The sequence below is a fragment of the Gavialis gangeticus genome, unplaced genomic scaffold (genome assembly GCF_001723915.1).
Source record: "Gavialis gangeticus isolate Ggan-Ray unplaced genomic scaffold, GavGan_comp1, whole genome shotgun sequence".
NCBI classification, from domain to species: Eukaryota; Metazoa; Chordata; order Crocodylia; family Gavialidae; genus Gavialis; species Gavialis gangeticus.
The window spans coordinates 24,806,309-24,828,152 of record NW_017728993.1 but is presented as its reverse complement, the minus strand read 5'-3'; the positions used below and the strand labels follow the sequence as shown (position 1 = coordinate 24,828,152).

General features: G+C 42.9%; 1 protein-coding gene across 1 annotated transcript in view; it reads left to right on the top strand.

Annotated features, from left to right (window-relative positions):
* Positions 1-21,844, top strand: part of MAST2 (microtubule associated serine/threonine kinase 2) — a 242,575-nt gene that overhangs the window by 211,876 nt on the left and 8,855 nt on the right. Inside the window, exons 12-24 of the mRNA XM_019501382.1 lie at positions 993-1,054; positions 1,712-1,797; positions 4,241-4,449; positions 6,208-6,346; positions 7,135-7,267; positions 9,040-9,205; positions 10,308-10,409; positions 11,983-12,105; positions 14,320-14,429; positions 16,040-16,194; positions 16,714-17,027; positions 18,933-19,148; positions 21,134-21,325. Of these exons, the coding sequence (XP_019356927.1) occupies positions 993-1,054; positions 1,712-1,797; positions 4,241-4,449; positions 6,208-6,346; positions 7,135-7,267; positions 9,040-9,205; positions 10,308-10,409; positions 11,983-12,105; positions 14,320-14,429; positions 16,040-16,194; positions 16,714-17,027; positions 18,933-19,148; positions 21,134-21,325 (2,007 nt within the window). The remainder of the gene's footprint in view (positions 1-992; positions 1,055-1,711; positions 1,798-4,240; positions 4,450-6,207; positions 6,347-7,134; positions 7,268-9,039; positions 9,206-10,307; positions 10,410-11,982; positions 12,106-14,319; positions 14,430-16,039; positions 16,195-16,713; positions 17,028-18,932; positions 19,149-21,133; positions 21,326-21,844) is intronic.

Genomic DNA, 21,844 nt, shown 5'->3' with positions numbered 1-21,844 from the left:
TCTTCTCTTTTGACTGATTTTTGTGGCCACAAATTTTGTTTCCTTGCTTGGCTCAGGAACAAGAAAATGTGCAACCAAGACTAGAAGTGACTGCAGTATGGCAACCATTGGACTGTGTCTGTTTTCACACAGAAGAGTAATTTCATGTTAAATTATCAGTCTGTATAGGATTGCCTTAATTTCTGCAATGTTTCCCAGAAGGACAGTGTGACACGTTGGCAAGCAACGTCAGACTAGCAGCCTCTCAGGAAAATTTTCAGCCAAGATGGCTAAATGCAGTTTAGTGGGATGTATTGAAATGTGACAGAAAGGGACACTTCCTTTGATCCCTGTCATAGGAGAAAGAACCTTTCATTCACTTATTTCCCATTAGCAAAGTCTTATTTTCTTTAAAAGTAGGTGCAGATGTCAAAATGTCTCATTTTCATTCAGTGGAGCATGTGCTCAAAAAGCCTGTGATGTTAGTATCTGTGTAGACATATCCTTCAGAGGCAAGTACCCAGCTCACCCATTGCCTTGTGAATACAGGGCTTGATGCCTACAAGCTGTATGTAGGACTTGCTAGGAGGAGCTGAGCATCCTGAACCTCCACTGACCTTCCTGTGATTTAAGGATGCTCAACCTTTGCACAGTTGTGCCTCCTAGGGATAGAAAGGTTGCTGGAACCGTAATACCTTTTTCCTAGCAGGGATGCCTGTGTGATTAAATGCACACATGTACACATTTAAACATAGTAGCAGTTATCTTTAAATATGCTGATTAGCTGTAGACAAATAGTTTTCTTTTTACTTATATTTACTGTAGTATAATACCGTACCTAGAACAACTAGTAAGATATTAAAGTTGGCCATTATATACTCATGCAACAGTTTTGGAAAAAGGAAGACATGTCCTTTTCAGAGATCTGCAAATACCTTTAAAAATACTGGGGGGGGTTCTATCTAGAAAGAGAGTGATATATTGAGATGTTAATCTATCTTTGCTTTTTTCAGAAATGGCCCAGCTGAATAGCTATGATAGTCCAGATACTCCAGAGACAGACGATTCGGTTGAGGTAAAGCAGCAATGTACTGATGCTTGTGGAAAGTAAAGGATTTATTTGGCTATTTCAGATTGTAACACATTGAATATTTTTAACAGAAATAATTTTGAGAGACATGTGAAAATTCTTTAAAAAACCAAAATAGCACTCGCATAGAAACCTGGACCTACATCTATGTATACTGTAAAATAATGCTTTAAAAATACATACAGGGATTAAGAAGGTTTGATAGTATTTTCTCTACAATTGCAAACAAAAATGGCTCTAAAAAGTCCGATTGAGAGAAAATGTTGCCAATGAGTGCAAGGGCTCAAGACAAATTTCTACCAGTGTTGTCTTGGAAAGAATTGCCATTTATTTTACTGGTGTAGCAAAAATTATGAGTGAATTTAAAGAATATGTTGGTAAGAGGCCTGGAATTTAACTATTTATCTGAGGAATAGATCAGCATTTGGAGAGGTGCTTCATCCAGTGTTAAAATGACAGTGGTTTTGCTAGAATTGTATCATTCTCATCTTGTTCACACTAAGAAACCAACAGCTACTGCCCTTTTGAAACAGCTCCAAATGTATGCATCTCCTTGCCCTTAAGTATTGATCTTCAAAAAAAGGAAGGCAGATTCTGGATGATGATGATGATAAAAATAATAAAGCTTCTTGATTTTTTCAGAGCCGTGGGGCCTCTGTGCAGTCAAAGAAAACTCCCTCTGAAGAGGAGTTTGAAACTGTTAAGCTAATCAGCAATGGAGCTTATGGGTAAGGCTTTTGAATCAGGTCTAGTCATTTTGCTTTTGAAGAAGATTGACAATTGACTTGATAGAAGTTTAGGGCGCTCCGACTGTGATGTTCATGATCTATCGGTGGTAGCTGTTCACTGGTGTTTGACTACAACTTTGATGTCAAGTCCTTAGTACGCTGTAGCTTTCTGCGGAGTTTGTCTGTGTGAGATGTGGGTAGTTAAGCATTACCATATCTATTAGTATAACGTGACACTTGAGAGTTTGAAATTAGAGGTCCAATATTTATGTATTGTCCCAGGACATGGTCTTTAAAAAGTCATTTGGTTTACACAGTTATAAGGAAAGCATATAACATCAGAAATTTAAGGGAAAATTACTTTACATCTTCCTTGTTTGTTACCTAGAAAGGTTTGCTGCATCGTACTCCACTGTTTATGATTAAATGCAATGATTTGTGTGTGGAAAAAAAGCAAAGGAAACACATTGAAGTATTGCTAATTAAGACAATTAAGTGCTTGGTGCATTTTAATATTCCCATGTGTATTAAAGGTGATATACATAATATGCATTTATGCTCATCAGAACTGTATGTACAGACATCATTTAAACATTTGCGGAAACTGGATTCTCAAGTACAGCTCTACTGTGAAAACTTGCTCTGCAAAAACAGAATCATGTTTTATTGCACGCAAAGAATACGGAATGCAGTTAGTTTGCCAGTTAAAATTTTAAAGTGCCAGGCCTACACACACAGCCCAGAATTTAAAGACTTGTTTCTGTTCATAGTCAGGAGGTTGCTGTTGATATTCAACAGGCCAAATGTAGCCTCAGTTAACTCCAGTAGGATTTAAGCATATGCTTCAGTGCTTTGTTGAGTCATTCCTTAGCTAATATAAATTAATTTTAAAAATATTATTGAAAATATACAAATCCATGTTCATAAAGCCGAACAGATCTAAAAGCCGGTTATGTAAGAACGTGTCCCAGCTTTACAACACCTTTTCTGTGTAGCCCCACATTCTCAGGTACATGCTTCTGAAAGGGTGGAGGTAGTTTGCTGCCTTGCTGCATATCCTGGATATTTTTATTCAGCATTTTTGATACTGTGGCCTCCTTCACACATTGCATTTGTGCCATGATTAACATATTAAGGGCAGTGTCCTGCATGTGCACCTAAATCAGGGCACCAGAAAATGGAAAACAAGCCATAAAAATGTTCCACATATAATGTAGAACACATTTATAACTAGTTTGTGTGGCACCTTCAATTTAATGTATGGCTGCGGCTGACAATCAGCTGATTGTTGGTCCCAGAGCCCAGATCACACCAGGGTTTGGAACAACCCTGGGACTGCTAATCAGCTGATTGTTGGCCCTGGCCTAAGGTTGGGGCTAGAGGGAACTGAAGGGCTTCCCCTGCAGGGGACTTTACACCCTGTGCCCAGCAGCCCGGCCAGAACTGCTGAGCTTGGGGTTTTGTCAGTCAACTGATTGTCAGCTCTGTCCAGGATAGCCCCAAGTTCAAGACCTGGGGCTGTCCAGCTCAGGCTGAGTATCAGCTGATTGTCTGCCCTGACAACCCCAGTGAACCACACTTGGAGCTATCTGGTCTGTGGCTGACAGCCAGGTGATTATCAGCTCCAGCCCCGGAATGCACTGGAGACTTGAACACTGGCCAGTGTTCATGGTGTAACTGGGACCTGATTCCCAAACCCAAAATCGTGCCTTCTGCCTTGCATGTCTGAAAACTGATTCTAGAGAAGAAGAAATAAGTATAATCACTCAAAATGAGTTGCAACCCATTTCTTCTGCAAGCAGTGCTACTTGCATGCAAACAGCTAATGATGTGAAAATGCCAGACATGAAAAACCATGATCACAGGAAATCCTACATCGGCTAGTCAAGCTGCTTGGGTTGTGTAGCTCAGAAGGAGTTGAACTGATCCTGCATACTTCAGACTTTGTCAGTCGCATGGTGACTGTAGTAACCATTGAAACTGAACAATGTTCGTCTCTAACTGTACATCCAAGATGGATCACTGTGGTTCTTCATTAACTGTCAGTGCTTGCAAAAACTCTATTATAATGCATGGTTTGTGAATTAATCCTAATGAGACCTGATCTTATGTCTGATGGAGGAACTGTGAGTTTTATCCTAGTATTCAAGCATCTCATAAAGTGGAGGGAGCAATCGTTGGCTGATATAGTTCATCTCTAGTCATACTGGAGTTGTTTATTTGCCAGAAAAGGCTGTCAAGAGTGACCTTTCCCATTCCTGACGTGAAAGGACGAGAGCACTGGGAGATGTCTTGCTCTCTCCATTGATGGTTAGCCTGAAGTCAGAGTTAAAAACCCACCAGATGCCTTTAACAGTACAATGTAATAAGCTGTGCAATCCAGTGATTTTAAAATAATTCCAATTAATGTGAGAACCCTGGTGTTCTGTGCCATGTTTTCTAGCGCGGTGTATCTGGTGCGGCACAAAACCACCCGCCAGCGCTTTGCCATGAAGAAGATCAACAAGCAGAACCTCATTTTGAGAAACCAGATCCAGCAGGCCTTTGTGGAGAGAGACATCCTGACCTTCGCCGAGAACCCCTTCGTAGTCGGCATGTTCTGCTCCTTTGAGACCAAGCGTCACCTCTGCATGGTTATGGAGTATGTGGAAGGTATTTATCTCCGAAAAGGAAGCGGCCTGGTTGTATCTTTAAGAGTTTGAAACGGATTAGCTTTGCAGAGAAGAAATAATTATTCTGTAAATTGCCTATTTTCTCCTGGATGATCTGAGGGCTTTCCCTGGTGTCTTTAAGTTCTTTAAGGTCACTTACCACCACGTTCTGCACTGAAGTGGCTTGAACGTGGCATCCAAAATCAGGCTGCATCATGGTCATGAGGTGACACAGCAGTGTACCTTTTGCACATAGGGTTTCCCTCACCCATAAGAAGGGTAAGTTCACTAGCCTCTGACACACCATTTTACCTGGACATCACGGAGGTCAGCCTATGGGTCCGAGGCCCATATAAGGGGTGAGAGTGGAGTCTGGTTGGGTCAAGATGCAGAGAGGAGTCAGAGAAGTGATTCCATCCTGATATCGTATTTCTTTGCCCTGTCTTAAGAGTCCCAGCGTCAACTGGGGCTAACAGCGGGCTGCAGTGGAGCTCTGACACTAAAGAGCAGGGTACAGGGTCTTCAGTGGGGCTAGAGCCGACATGGACCCCTTTGTGGGGAGAGACCCTGAGAGGGGCTTCCTCCCTGGGGTTACTGCCATAGAAGTCACAGTGATCAGGCCCATAATGTATTTGGTAATAACGTTTGAAAAAAAGACAGAACAGAAGTGCTACGGTCTGGCAACAGGAAGTGGAAGCTAAGAACCAATCTTTAGTTACACATTTGCTCCCGCCTTGTTTAGTCCACTTGAAAATTAGTTGGGTTTGTTCTACAGTTTTTTATCTTAATGTGAACAGTATATTTCTAGCAGTACATAGAATTAATTTCCTACATCTGGCTTGCTTTTTTGGGTTAGCCAAATACCCACAAGAAGCGAGTGATAGTTACTGTATTACTGCTTGTTTTGGACAAATTAGTGAAGCTGAAATGTACTTTGATAAATGTTGACATTCAGAGTCAGTTCCTATTTGCAAACAAAGCTGAGGATCAAGTGACATCTCTGGCCCAACACTCTCTAAGCATACTGCATCAGAAAAGCAATCATTGAGCCAAATGCTGCTGCCTTTCTTGGGCATACTAAAACCATGCACGCTGCTCCTTTGGAAAGGACAAGTTGAATTTTGATCCATGCCTTAAATGGAGAAACACTTGTCAGTAATTGCAGTAATAGTCAGGTTAACAGACTCAGACTCTCTGGAACCAGAGTTTTCAATACCATCAAATTAAATGTAGATAAATGTCATTCTTCAGCATTTACTCTGCTGTGCAGTCTCAAATGAGATGATAGAAATGTGCTGTCTATTATTCATAGACCTTAAAGCCATCATAAGAAAACAAAAAAAAGAGTAGGCTGGGAACTCAGAGATGAGCATCTCTGAGACCCCAGTTGCTTTTGTGCAGTTTGTTGTATGTCACTTGTCTGGCTGACAGGTCCCTTTGCTACAGTAGTGGTGCCAGTGGGATCCTGTTGGATTAAAAACTTGGTATCTGTTTAAATGAATTTCTAGAGATAATTTGTTTTCTTCTTATTCAGAGCTCCTTAAACAGATATTTTAGCATCTTACGGTTTGTTAAAAAGATTGGACCAAATCGGAGCCTGTAATGCAAGGAGACGTGCTGTTTCAGAAGGTGTACTTTTGCGGAGTGCTTTCTCAGTGATTTTACTGGGCAAATACTATGGTGTTGAATACTATGGTGTTTTTGCTTTATATGAATAAAAGTAGCATTTTAATGTGTGATATTTGAATATGCTACTTAGGAGGCGATTGTGCTACGCTCTTGAAGAATATTGGGGCCCTTCCTGTTGATATGGCCCGGATGTATTTTGCTGAGACTGTGCTGGCTTTGGAGTATTTGCATAACTATGGAATTGTTCACCGTGACCTGAAACCTGACAAGTATGTGTTTAATCCTTCTGGTCCAAACATGTTATTGTGGTGTTCATGATAAAAATATAGTTACAGAAACACGGGATGTTGTTATTATGCAGGTTTCTCTTGCCTTATCTGTTAGTCTTGAAAAATTATTATAGACACATTCACCTTCTTTTTCTTTATAAATTCATTCTATGCTTATTTCAATAAAGGGTAGGTGAATAAGGCCATACCATCCGGCACCTTCCCCAAGAGGCATATTAATTTGCATTACAGAATGATGTCCTAAATTCTGCTTAATAATCACTTGTTTATTGTATGCTGTACCCATGGCATGTTTGGGAGATGAACTGAGAAATGAGCAACCAGCTCATTTTCCCCTGATGCAACAACAGTTCCTAAAATCTTAACTGCACGTAGAAAAGTTGACAAAAACCATAATCCTAGGGTTGCCAGTTTGAATGGAGTGCTAGTCAGGACTGCATTTAATTTTTAGTCTCATTTGCAAAATTAAGCATGGAAAGAATGAGAGCTAACAATAGTGTTTTCTTCAAATGTCTGCCTGAACCGTGTTGTTACATTAGTACAATCTGGCTGAAATCCATCTGATTTCCTAGCTGTCTGTCCCTTTGATACAGTATTCAGCCACATTGAAGAAGTCAGACAATGCACAAACTCACCAATCACCATGTAGCTCACCAATATTTTTCTAGATAATGCACTAGCTTAACCTTGTGATCTGCTGTTTTGATTGCTTTTGGGAAACTATAGCAGTGAATACTGAATTACTTTGTTTCCCCTCTTCCTCCCAGTCTTCTGATAACATCCATGGGTCACATTAAACTAACAGATTTTGGACTTTCTAAAATTGGGCTAATGAGTCTCACGACTAACCTGTATGAGGGACACATTGAGAAAGATGCCAGAGAGTTCCTGGATAAGCAGGTAAGCTGAAATTACATCTGAGAATCAGTGAATTGCCACAGCCATTTGCAGTTCTTTCTTTTTAGATATACAAATTGATTGGGTTTAATTATGTACTCATAATTAAATGTTTCTGTAACCAGCAAAGGCAGGCAGAGGCAAACTGATGATTGTAATTTGAATGGATGCCCAGTTACATGGGAAGTGTGCTAGTGAAACCCAATCCATTGTAAGCCAGGAAACCTTAGGCTTTGGGTCTGACCCTGCAACTGCCTCTGTGAAGGTGCAGGCATTTGTCTGTAGGGAGCCAGTTGCAGGGTATGGGGCTCATGTAGATACCTTTTTGGAGAAAGTCATAGCGTTTCATACGGTTCAACTTGGGCATTTTGCAGTGGGTTGAGAGCTGAACAGGAAAGATTGGGATCAAGGCTTTCATGTGTCTTTCCATAAATAACTTTGTTTTTTGCAATTCTAACTTCATTTCTGATGTGCTGTGATTGTAACATTTAGCTTAGGATTTCAAGCTTCCTTTCTAAATTGCATCGAAAGTTGAATGGACCTCCTGGCCCCTCTAGTTCACGGACTCCGGTTCTCTGCTTTTATCAACAGCTATGAGATACGTTCACAAGTTAGCAAGGTCCACCTTGAAGCTGGTTAGGTTTCCCTCCCTAGTACTTCTGCTGGAAGGCTGATTCACAGTCTTACTCCTCTGTAGATTAGAAACCTTATTCTAATTTCAAGCCTACCTTTACCTGTTGTTTTATATACTGTTATTTTTATACCAATGTTCTCCTTTAGCTTAACTAGCTGTTTACCTTCCCTGTATCGTGTATTTACAGAGGGCAGGCCAAGCATCTCTTGCATTTTGCCAAACAAAATAATATGAAGTCTTGTTGCCTTTGCTAATCCTAGTTGACCCTTCTGTGTACTTGTCCCAGTTTGAATTCCTGAACTACGGTGACCAGGATTATATGCAGTATTGCTTTAGATTATGTCTTGTTCAGTGACATTAAAATTTCTCTGCTTCTGCTAGAAATACTTTGCCTGAATATGTTCTAGGATTGTACTTGCCTTTTCCTCCCGCTACATAAATGACCAGTTCATAGTTGTCTTGTGGTTGGAGAATACACTCCGAGCTTTCTCCTCCCATTTCCAACCAATGGGGCCATGATAGCAGAAATTCTTATGCAAGTGTATAGCATAATCATGCACTTTATACTGTTAAATTTCATCCAGTTTGTGATATGGTGATCCTCAAAGTCATCCCTTGCTGTAAGAAATTCTGATCTTCCTCCAACTTGTCACCCGAATATAAACATACCACACTGAAGTCTTGGACACGGGTGGACGAGGGTCTTTGGATAAATTTGGTATCTTTGATTAGACCAACTCAAATAGTTGGTAAAATTCTTCTTTGCAAGCTTTTGGGTATAAGCTCTGCCAGTGCTGCCAACTTTTTCTGGGATAACTATATTAGTCGGGTTGGAAGAGGTATAATCCCTGACGTGACAGAACTTGGCACTTCGTTATATTGGCAAACTGCACTTTTCACCAATATAGTATGTTGCATTACAGAGAACAGCTTTTCCAGCATAGCTGCAGCCATACTATACCAGTGTTTCTGTGCTGGCAAAGGGCTCCTAATGGAAATGTGGCCTCAATGAGGAGTATTAGCAATAACATACTAGCTGCCTGCTCCTGCTGGGGTAGTAGAAGCAGAATTAGGTAGGAAGAAGATGGCTTACAACTAAGATAGTATGTAAATGACCAGTGTCGTGTCTGTCTGTCTTCAGGTGTGTGGGACTCCAGAATACATTGCCCCAGAAGTGATCTTGCGACAGGGTTATGGAAAGCCTGTGGATTGGTGGGCCATGGGGATTATCCTCTACGAGTTTTTAGTTGGCTGCGTCCCTTTCTTTGGTGATACACCAGAAGAGCTGTTTGGACAGGTGATCAGTGGTACGTGCACTTGCTTGGTTTTAGAGGCACAAATCATAAAGGTCCATTATGAGAAGGTATTTGAAAATACTGCAGTTTGCTTCTGTTTAGTCAAGAAAGATCAAATATGAAGCAAATATGTTAACTGGTCAGTATTAGAACTAGTTTGTTCCAGCTTTTGGTAAGTTACTAGTACCACCACAAACTGTTAGTCTTGATAACGTACATAAAATCGAGGTCACAGACGTGTACAGATGATGCCCAAATGCAGGCTGCGGGGAGAGATTCAGTTTGTAAAAGAAATTAGCATTTTGGGGTAGAAGGAAAGAGATGACATACTTTCACGTTTTACTTATAAAATATACAGAGTCAGATGAAAGGAGTGGTCTGGCGAGATTCAGACTAGATAGATTTTGGTTGCCTTGATGTACATTCATGGATCTCATTAGTCAAATGTTTTATAATTGTAATCAAGTGTAACTTATATAATCAATAAAACACAGTTTATATCCTTGTGTCTTGGGTAGTGACTGTAATTGGCCTGTGGCTCATCTCTCACAGTTACAGCTTGGACACATGATATGGGAAGTCATTTACTCATTCAGTTCAGCCATTTTGCATGCTTTTTATGAATACACTAGTGAAAAATTGGTACTGCTTAGAATGATTTCTGGCGCAGTCGGTTTTAAGCAAATTTTGGCAAATATTTGTGAACGTAAACTTCAGAGTTTGAGAGCCAAAGGGAACAAAAAAGCCGAATTTGATTAATAAAATTATTACCTGTGACTTGCTTACTCAATTTTTTGTACAAGGTACGTAATACATGCCAGCATGAGATATAGCCACATTGTCAACATTGTATTTTCAGAAAAGGTCATTGTTTCATACTTATTAAGGTTCTTAACATTTTTCCCTAACAAGTACTGTTTGCATTGACAGGAGCTTTAATTAAAGCTGAATTTATACGCACTTTGAAAAATGTCAGTGTGTTGAGTTATATTAAGCACACGTGCTGCCGAATGTAAAAATAGTCAAGTTCATATTTCTAGTGTAGAAAACATTTGTGCATATTAAAATGTATCTTAAAGCAATTTGGAAAAGGCAAGTCTTTTTATCTCTTCAGATGAAATTGCCTGGCCGGACGGGGATGAAGCATTGCCACCAGATGCACAGGACCTCATTTCCAAACTTCTTTGCCAAAACCCCCTGGACAGAATGGGAACAGGTAGGAGCTTATGCTAAAGAAAGCACCACCAGAAGCAAGAAAAGAACTTGCAGTGGCAAAGAAAGTCGCCACACTTTTTGTACGCTGCTGACTTACCACTGGAAAGTAGCATGCATGGCTGCTAGTGATGATCTTAACAGTATTCTGCCCCAGCAGTGATCAGCCTCAGGGTGGAATGTGCGTGTATCAGAAAAATCCCATTGTTGCGGTTCAGAGAAAAGGAAAGGTCACTGACACCGACCCACTTCAAATGTCATCGAGAAACCTCTCTCGCAGCAACTTTGCACTGTTCCAGTTTAAGTTTCTGTTAGGGATTTGTGTCTCAATTGGAACATTATTTAAAGAGATTTTGCATGAAATTCTCTGCGACAAGGAAAGTGACCCTCCATATTGATGAGTACTTGTGGGCATGCCAAAGTAAATGACAGATTTTCACTCTAGCGATTGGACTGTCTGCTGTTTAATCCCCCGAAAGATCCAAGAACCTGAGATCTCTCAGGCAAATGAAAGTGCTTAAGACTATCTGTAAGCAATGTAATGTGAGATTTAAGTCTTTGCAACCTCAGACTTCCATTTTCATATTAAGGATCTATTGATAGATTCAGCAAACTTCCACCTAATGCTCTAGTTTGTCCGTCTGGCTCTGCGGTATAATTCTCCTGGTCCCCTAATTTTATTTGCTTGCTTACTTTGGCTTTGCATGTCATTTATATTTAGCCTTTTAAAATGCAAACATGCACCAGTTTCAGGATGCACTTTCAATTAGTAGATTTGAAACACAGGCATGCACAAGGACTGGGGGACTCCCAAATCTGTGACGTGCAGTGCCTTTCACCTGTAGCTCACCAGTTCAGGGCCCTGCTGGGGTGCCTGAAAATCATTGCCATTTGAAAGATGCTTTTGATTTTGGCAAAATGGGCTGATGCCTCACTTCAGCTTCTCATTGAAGGGGTCTCTGTCACTGAACTGCCTGCCCAATTGATATTTTTGCTGGCAATATCATCCAGCACATCTTATTTCTTCACTGATTCCACTCTTATTTGCAGACAAGGAAACCTTTTATGAAAAGTCCTCGTTCTAGAGGCAAAGGTCGTTTCTCTGTCTGGGCCTTCTAGCTAGAGACTGTAATCACACAGAACCTGATTTAGGAAGGTGCGAGCACTTTCGTCATTTAAAGCACGAGAGTCCGTTGGCTTCTGTGGGGCTGGTTACACACAAATATCCTCCTGAATCAGGGCCAAAGTGTGTGCACGCACCCCTGATGTCAGCAAGATGGCATATAACATTTGTCATGGCATAGTTAGCTCTCTCTTGTGACATACAAGCTGGAAAATGGTACCAGAAGTGCTGTTTCCTAGTCACTGTAGGCAAATATTCTGGTTAAACTGTGTGCACATGAGGTGGGCTGGGATTCTCGTTCACTTTTGTGCCTCATCATAACACTGGCAGAGAACCCAAGATTAGCTTCCTATGATTCTTAGAAAGTCTGCGTGCTCACCTGTTTTCTCCCTTGCATGAGATGGTGGGTCTTTTACACACAAGAGTGATGTTGAAAAAAACACCTGTTTTTCAGGTAGTGCCTTGGAAGTGAAACAGCACCGGTTCTTTAAGGATTTGGACTGGAATGGATTACTTCGACAGAAAGCCGAATTCATTCCCCAGCTGGAATCTGAGGATGACACCAGTTACTTTGACAGTAAGGGAAAGAGCTTTTCATTCAGGCTAAGTCTTTTGCATATTTGATGTATGTCATGGCTCTTACGTATTTCATGTGTATTTTGTTAATTGTTTAATGAAGATCACGGTCACCACCTGAATAAAATAGATTTGAATGAAATGCTTTAGAAAGCATTCTATCGAGTCCCAAGAGAAGAGCAATTTGAAGTATATTAGAATTGCCTGAAGATTTCAGTCTTAAAATTATTCCTGGTTTTGTTGGCACTGCTGGCTTTAAGTATATCTGAAAGAGGTAGTTAGCTTAGACTGAAGTCAGGTAGATTTTTACCTTGTAGACTAACTAAATCAATTACATAGCATAAGGTTTCGGAAGCAGAGAGCTTACTTCATCAGATACTGTCTATTCCCCCTTTGGTAGCTGTCTTATTAAAAGAGCCCTAGAAACTTTTTTGCTTCACCTGTGGAGGTTTATAGTTTTATTGGCTTGGCTTTTATCTCTTTTCCCTTTCCATGGATTTTGGATCTGCAGGATAATGTGAAAATGACTGCTGTGATCAAGCAAGTCTGATATGACGGCTGTTCCAGGTTGCTTGCGGTTTTCCATTTTTTGGGTGATATTAACTTTCCTCAGAGACTGTTTTTAGTCAAACTGAGCTTAAAAGAAAAAAAAATCTCTGAACTTAACACTTGAATCGGAAGGAAAAAATGGAGCCCTAGAGGAATTTTTATCATTTGCACTGAGAATTGTCTTATTTTAGTGTTGCTGGTTGAAATGCTACAGAGAGATGAGATGTCATATGTCCACTTAGTTATCTACTGCGTTGGGAAGATCAGGGGAGAGCTGGAGGGCTAGTCCTGTGTTTCTGGGCCTGTGATGACCATGGCGTTCAGGGGCAGATTGCTCAACACTTGTGGGTAAAAGAGCCATGTTGGGTTTTTCTTTTAGCCATTCCAAGCTCTGTCGACAGCCCCCGATGTCCAGACTTATTCAGCTGGACAGAAGGGATACCTAACCATGAGGTTTTTATTGTGGGGGGAGAGGAATCCTGGTGCCCAGGAATTGATGCCATATAGTTGAGATGGCATTGCTGACATAAAACCCGGTTCACAGAGGTCTGTAACTCTTGAAAGGAGCCTCTTTCTGTCTGATGCAGCATGGCATGTACGGCTCAGCCTAGGAATTTTTTTTTTTTGCCAAATTACTTTGGCAGGCTGAGAGAGACAGTTTCAAATAACAAAGAGCAAACTATCTTTGGAGTCATCTTAGATTCTTTCACTCAAAAATAGCTGTGTGTGCTGGCCCTTTGCCGGCTTTCTTTAGTGAAGTCTAATCAATCAGGTGGCCATGTGTGGGTGGGAGGAGGAAAGTAGACTTGAAGTTTAAAATGAAGGCTGATAAAAGAGCAGAGTGAACTTCGGGTGGCAGGAAATCTGTTCAGTAAGAAATTGCAAGACAGAGTGACTTGTTTTCCTGTTTTCTTCACTACAACCCTGGTGAGTAAACAATATGATTCAAATTCAGGGGATGTGTCTACACGAGACGTTTACTGCGGAGTTGACTAATTCACTCTGCAGTCAAAAGTCATCATCTAAGTCATGCTATTAGGATGGAGTAAACTAATTAACTCTGCTATAGGGTAGTACTGCCAGATACAAGTACTATCCGACAGCAGAGTTATTTACTCCACCACAGCATACGTGTAGACGCTGATGGGGCTGGCTGGGGTATGGGGGCCTGTCAGCCAGCCAGCCCCTGCACTGAAAGCAGCCTTGTGTCCCTGCCAGCCCCTCCACAGCACGGTGAGCTGGGTTGGAGCAGCCTCAGGCTAGCAGGCTGACCCTGGGGTCCCTGGCCTGCCGGAGCTGCTCCTCCCAGGCTCAATGCGCTGCAGTCCTGAGCGCACATGCAAACACAGCACCTGGGAGCAATAAAGTCTGGTGCAAACTTTGCCGGAGTTTATTCAGCTGCATTATTTGCATGTGTAGCTGTGCGCTCAGTGCCTGCAGGTTTGGTCCTGTGCAGGTTTCCTGCTGAGGATTGATATGCATCTGTGTGAGATATCTGAAGCATTCCATACAGCAAACAAATGGGATATGTGATGTATTTAAAGGGATAAGAAGAGCAATCTGAGGAGCACTGTTTACGGTTTAACCTACCGTGTAGGAAGTAAATACGTGGTGCTGATGCTTCCTGGGCTAATAATGGTACTGCAATGTGTGTCCTTGTTTGTAGCCCGCTCTGACCGGTACCACCACCTTGACTCTGAAGACGAGGAAGACACGAATGATGATGATCATGTGGAAATTCGGCAGTTTTCCTCTTGCTCACCGAGGTTCAGTAAGGTAAGAGCTTAAAGGGAAAGGAAAAGCTATAAGTAAGAATACAATTTTAAGGCCCAAGTTGCTTTCTGTAAACTAGATTTTGTTTTAAAATTCCTCTTCAAAGAACCTGGAGAGGCCGCTGAAGCCTGAATATTCATATGGGCATGCTGTGTCTATGCTGAGGCTGTAGCAATAAGTGTTCATGGAGGGGCTCTGGGAATATGACAGAATTGCAGTTTTTATTCCGTATTGCGTTGCAATACCAGACGGAGATCTAGAGGTCTCAGAATGAAGTAGCTCCAGGATTTGGTCAGTAAGAAACAAAGTGCAGTGCGTAGATGTGTACTGCAGCTTTGGATCCAAATGCTGTTCTCCATGTATGCGAACAGACTTGTGTGTGCTCTAGAAACAAATGAACCCTCCTCTTCTAGGGGAGCTTGTTCGGAGGAATTCTGGACAGGAGCCTTGTCCCATTAAGTGCCCTTCAAGTTGCAATCTTAAAAGTTTTCTAAAGGAACCAAATCCATTCTTCACGGTGGTATCACGCTGGTTTAAATAACGGTTGCTCCACTGACTTCAGTGAAGTTGCTGATTGACGTCACTGTAAATGGGATTGAAATTGGACCTGCAAAATAGATGGGGTATTGAAGAGGCTTTTTTTCACAAATGCATCAGTTGTTACTTCCTTTTCCACAATGTCCTGCTGTCATAGAGAGTGATTAATCTGTTAGGCTGCAACTTCTGTTCAGCATGAGGTCTTTTTTGCCATGAAGAAAAGTCCACTTGTAATACATTTATTTTAAGCTCTAGAAAATAATACAGCATTTGTAGTGTGGGAGGTATAGAAAGCTCGTTATTTTTTTGAAACTCTTGTCTGACAATTCAACCAGATTATTTATTAATAGCTATCTTGTTGATGTTCTGCATTTTTAATAACATTATTTTCATTAATCTCTTCTTAATGTAAATCAGGTTCACAATCAAATACAGTTTTAAAAGCCTGGGTTCTTTTTGTTAATCCCTTAATTATTTAAAAATGTTGCTAACGCAGAAGGAGGCCATTTCATTTAGCTGGCAACAAAACAGTCAAGTCTTCAAGGAGGGGCAAGACTTTTTTGTTCAAAAAGATTCCTCTAAACTTTGGCCCCTCGTAATAGAAAGAAACACAGTCATGAAATGGGGCCGGTGTCCTGAAGGTAATCACAGAGTTGAGTTTGTGGGGTGAGATTTCAAGATCTAGATGTCTGCTCTTCATATTAGTGGGGCCTGTTTAAGCAGCTTCTTCCCTTGGTTTTTAGAAGTGCTGCTTTTCCAATAACGCTCAGACAGTGAGTAGCATCGGCGCTCCATATTGCCCCGCTTTCAGAGCGCAGCTGACTGGTGTTACTCCTGGAGCACACGTCTGACATCTCTGAATCTTCCCACTTCCCTTCTCTCCTCCCCAGGAAATACCGGCTGAATGTGCCGTATCTATGTTGGCTCCTACGTTAGTTAACCACAGAACAGCGCTGAGTTCAGGTTTTCAGCTCACCATCCCGAGGGAGGAATTTCCTCTGATGAGAAAGGGCTTGCAGGATGTTTTTTCTACGTGCCACGCACAGCCAGCTCTTGCGTGCTTTTGCCACATGCAGGTGTATAGCAGCATGGAACGTCTTTCCATCCACGAGGAAAGGAAAACTCCACCTCCTACTAAGCGGAGCCTGAGCGAGGAAAAAGACGACCGACTAGACAGTCTCAGTGGCCTGAAAAGTCGGGACCGCAGCTGGGTGATTGGATCTCCTGAAATGTGAGTTTAGTAAAACCGTACCTTTTTTCCCCAATTACATATTAGAAAACTCTGTCTGTTCCTCCTGGCCTAACGTTACATTATAAACTCTTCACAGGAGAAAAATACTCTCAGGTGTGAAATCAAAAGCGGTAAGCTAATAGCTGAAATTCAATGCGTAGAATTTTTGTACCATTCAAAAGCGTCTTGTGAAGTTCTAACTTAAGTAAGGGAAGGGGACTCTGCTCTTCAACTTAGTTTCCTTTTCGGGAAGGCCTGTCTTGTGTTAGAGAAGGGTCTGTATCACAATTTGCAGTACTTTTTGTCTGGTTTTGTTCCTTTCTTCCAGGAAAATAGCACAGGTTTTCTTTTGCAAATGACCCTTGTTGTAACAAAGCCCCCAGTATGTACCTGGAAGAGGCTTGCTTGAGTTCCGACTCAGAGGTTTTGAAGGCTTGCCCACTGTTTTCTGTAGCAGTAACAAATGCTTGCACTTTGGAGTTATTAATTATCACAGCTTGCTCTTGGTTTCTCACTCAGACTGCGTAAGCGCCTGTCTGTGTCCGAGTCTTCACACACAGAAAGCGACTCCAGTCCACCTCTTACGGTTCGTCGGCGCTGCTCAGGACTTCTTGACATGCCCCGATTTGCCATCTCGGCCGAGGAAGATGGAAGTGCCTCCAAAAAGCAACAGTCAGATGCAATGTTGCTGTCTACAGTCCAGTCCCGTGAGGGGCACCCGCTGCCAATCCCCGAGCAACCCGTGGAGCAGGAGCTGCAGCTGGACGGGGACACTGGACCGACGACAATGCTGTCATCAGCTGTCAGCAGCAACAGCAGCTCAACACTGACAGGTGCGCAGCCATGGGGGGGACAGCTGCCCTAGAGAAGTCTCGTTTAGTCCGTACATTTTAGCCGCATCACAGTGCAGTTTATGGGGTAACACATTTGGAAATGGCGCCTGCTAATGAACAAATCTCTATGCCATTGTCTACTTCTTTACAGCACCTGGAGAGTCTGAACTTTGGGAAACTTGCTTTTTTAACCCCCAGCCGAGTCCCTCTTTGGAATTGTCAGGTTAGCAAATTAACCTGGTTTCTACCAGGTTATTCCACCAGGTTTCCACCAAAAGTACATCCTGGATATAATTTTACCAAGCTCTGACTGTTCAGACTGAAATTTTTCTTGCAGTATCTTTCTCAGTCTGAATCGTTATACTTTTAAAAATTGTCATGACACCAGCTCAGCCATTTGTGAGAAGGAAGCTAGAGAATATGTTACGTTAAAAAGAAATTCCAGTGACCTGTTTCTGAAAAGCTATAGTGTCCCCATCCCTGGGACAGAGAGCCAAATTTTGATGAGACAATTGTTGTTGGGATGGGGATGTATCTTTTGGTTTCCCTGCAAAGGTTCACCAAAATTTGGCCTTTGGAAAAGCCATGATTCATGCCTTTCTATAGCCAGCTTCCAGCCGTACTCAGTAGTGTGCATGGGGCTGAGGAAGCCTTCACCTGTGACGGCAGTTCCAGGATTCTGCAAGTTGGGATCCTGTTTTTTTCCTTTTGGCAACCACCATTTCTGGGTGCAGGGGAGTGTGGAGGAGGTTGCTGCTGGCTTCAAATGCACCGAGTGAAAGAACAGGATGTGGCAGCAGAGGAGTGGGTCCTAAAAGCCGCTGGCCCTGGGGTTGAGGCACTCACGTGATACATAAACCAACCTTTTCACACATGGCTGCTTAATGCATCTTCCTTATTTCCTGACTGGGTATCTGATTTACCAAAATGTTGAACTTACAGCTGTAGCTGCAAGTCAGTGGAAACAGTGCTTTGATCATGTACAGTAGGAAGTGAATTGAACAACCTGCTCCTATGCAGCTCAGATACGGCAACCTAAATCAGCCAGTACTTTTGACCTTGATCTCTATGCCCTGGCTCCCTGTCTCTGAAGTGGAGGTAGTAATAGCCGTAGTCTCCTAGACCTGTTGCGAAAACAAATTCATTTATGCTATAGGGAAGAGCCCCAGAAAAGCCCCCGAGCAGAGTACTGGTTCTTGTTTTCAAAGCAGAGTTAGAAACCTGTGCAGCGCATAAGGCATGGGCCCCACACGCCAAACAGTGAATTACTGCTACTGAGGTGAACACAATCCGGTCTGCGTACTTAATGAGGCAGAGTTGCTATGGAAGAAAAGTACCATGGGATCAGATAATTAAAGACTGCCATCAAGATGCATGTGCAAATTAAGCCTGTGCAGTTAGCCTTTCTTCTGGCAATTCCTAACTTCCGAGCACTTGACTTAACAACCTTAGCGTTCTTTTAGTGTAGTTTTTAGTCCGTAATGAGTATGAAACCTGGTGCGGTTGTTCCAAACAGATTAGAACCTTCAAGGCAGACAGCCCTTGCTGGTAATAAAATAATTAGAGTCCTTTCCTCAAACCTCCCCTTGTTGTTTGTCTAAATGACTCGCTTGCTTTTCACAACACTACCGTAGCGTTTGGCTTCATCTAGCTTTTTCACTGCAGCAACCTGGTTTCATTAACAGGCTTTCCAGCAAAAGAGAAGCTGCCAGTGCTCTGCGTTCAGAGCACCACCAGCGGATTCGTGTTTCTGTAAATAAGAATTCACGCCCTAGGGTTCCTTCTTTGGAAAATGTACTGTTGGACCACATGTAAACATGGCTTTGATTTCATGTCTTTTGCCTGTAGGGGGATCGGCTGTCAGGAATTCCCCGCGGTTCTAATCTATTTTAATTTAAACTGTAGCTGGGAGCACTGCAGATACCTCTGATCAGCACTCTCGTGGCAACAGCAATGAGGGCCCGGATTTCACCACTCCAAAAGCCATCAGCGACTTGGCAGTACGGCGGGCGCGGCATCGACTGCTCTCAGGGGAATCAGGGGAGAAACGTACCTCCAAACCTGTCAACAAAGTGATTAAATCAGCATCAGCTACAGCCCTCTCCCTCCTGATTCCTTCCGGTAAGAACTAAATCTCAGGTTAAGCACTAAACACCAAAATGCATTAAATGGTGCATTAAGTCATGCAGGCCTGGGTGCCTGTCCGTAAGGATCCTGTCCCAAAGGGGCGTCATGATGGAGACTCCTGTGATCAGTGTATGAGGGTGTTTCAGGAAGTAACAAGTTTCAGTGAGTGGGAAACTACACGCAGCAGGGAACGTGGATGGTGGCATTGGCAAGCGCACCCATCGTTGGCGACTCCACAGAGACGTGATGTGACAGATCGTTGCACCCGCAATGGTTTTATATTTCAAAATTGCTGTTACTTTCTGAAACACCCTCAACTATGTATCACTGCCATGGAGAATCATAGAAAATGAGGGTGGGCAGGGACCTCAGGAGGTCACATCCAGTCCAGCCCCCTGCTCCAAGCAGGACCAGCCCCAACTACATCATCCCACCAAGGCTTTGTCTACCCGGGTCTTGGAAACCTCCAAGGATGGAGAGCCCTCTCTGGGGAACCTGTTCCAGTGCTTCACCACCCTCCTAGTGAGTAACGTTCCCTTGGTACAACTTGAGCCCATTGTTCCTTGTTCTGTCATCTGCCCCTACTGAGAACAGTCCAGCTCCATCCTCTTTTAAACCCCCCTTCAGGTAGTTGAAGGGTGCTATTAAATCCCCTTTCAGTCTTCTCTTCTCCAAACTAAATAAGCCCGGTTTCCTCTCCTCACCAGTCATGTCCGCCAGCCCCGAGTCATTTTTGTTGCCCTCTGCTGGACTCGCTCCAATATGTTCATATCCTTTCTGTAGTGGGGGCCCACAACTGGACACAGGACTCCAGATGTGGCCTCCCCGGTGCTGAATAGAGGGGAATAGCTCTGCCCTCGATCTGCTGGCAACGCTCCTACTGATGCAGCGCAGGATGCTGGTAACCTCCTTGGCACCACAGGCGCACTGCTGCCTTGTATCCAGCTTCTTGTCCCCTGTCTCCCCAGGCCCTTGTCTGCAGAGCTGCTGCCCAGCCAGTCACCCCCAGCCTGCACCGGTGAAGGGGATTGTTCTGTCTGAAGTGCAGGATTTTGCACTTGTCCTTGTTGAACCTCATGAGATTTCTTTTGGCCCAATCCCCAATTTGTTGAGGTCCCTCTGAATCCTTGCCCTACCCTCCAGCATGTCTACTACTCACCCCAGCTTGGTGTCATCTGCAGACTTGCTGAGGGTGCGCTCTGTGCCATCTTCCAGGTTGTTAAAGGTATTGAACAAAACCGGCCCCAGGATTGACCCCTGGGGCACTGCACTTGATACCGGCTGCCAACTAGACATCGGGTCATTGATTACTACCCTCTGAACCTGATGGTCTAGCCAGTTTTCCATCCACCTTACAGTCCATTTGTCCAGCCCACACTTCCTTAGCTTGCCTGCGAGAATGTTGTGGGAGACAGTATCAAAAGCCTTGCTAAAATCAAGGTATATCACGTCCACGGGTCTCTCTGCATCCACAGAGCTGGTTACCTTGTCATAGCAGGCAATCAGGTTGGTCAGGCATGACTTGCCCTTGGTGAACCCATGCTGTTGATTTAGAGAATGAACGCACCATTGCTGAAAGTGGAGATATGTTCATGATTTGATGTTGGCTCCTGTCAAGGACAGCCATGCCTTACCCTCTCTGCTTGCAGGTTTGTTTTAAACGGGCTCCCGGGGCTTTAGTATATCTCCAGACAATGATGCAGGGAGAGGATGTGTCCAAATCACAGATGAAACAAGCTTAACACATTCGCTGCTGCTGCTTAGTCGCATGCAGTTTCCTGAACCATCTGTTGAAATCATCCATATCTGATGTATTCAGCAGGCAGCAGCACAGGTACTAACCGTGTTCAGGAGGAGGAGAGCTGAACACAGAAGGTCTAGGCAACTTTAGAGATGTAGTGAACAGTAAGACCTGTATTTTTGTAAGTTTTGGTGCCAGACAGTGCAGCAAAGGTCTCAGTGGAAGTTTCTTTTCCTAGGAGCAATTCTAGCTTTGTGCCTTCTCGTCCCTGATGCAGAGAGTCTAGGTCTTGCTGTAGGTTTCAGGACCTTTTCTGTTCCTGCCAACTTGAAGAATAGCACATGCCAAGAATTTACAGGGAGGCCTTCAGAGCCAGGTTGCCTGCCCAGCAGAATATGCTTTCCTGTCTCAATGAGAGCTCTGGAGACAGGTATGAAATTAGTTTGGCACCATTGTAATGATTTACATTTAATTTCCTGTGGTTTGAGGGCTGGTTGCTATGGACTCCCTCACAAAATTCTCTGAAATGCATATTTAATTACCCAGCAGAGGATGCTTCAGAACTGCTCTCCTCTGCCGGGTAAATATGTCAGTAAATACATTCAAGGGATACTTAATAACCCAATTCTTACATTTCACAAGTGCCTTTAAAACTCTTATGATGGGGTATTATTTTACCTGGGGGGCTGATCTCTCAGTTGGATGCATGAGTTTTGTTTTCATGTCATCCTTATTCATATACGTTTGTAGTACAGATTATTTTATCAGTTAAAGTATAGTCACTCTGAATACTTCAGCCCAAGTGTATTGTTCTTATCAGTAATGCTAGTAGTGGTTTCGAAGCAAGTGGCCAGTTAAATCCCACCTTTGTAAGCGAGGGTCACTTTGGCTGTGCAGGTGATTTTGGGCTATTTGTAACACTGTTCCCACATAGCGTCGTACTCTTACA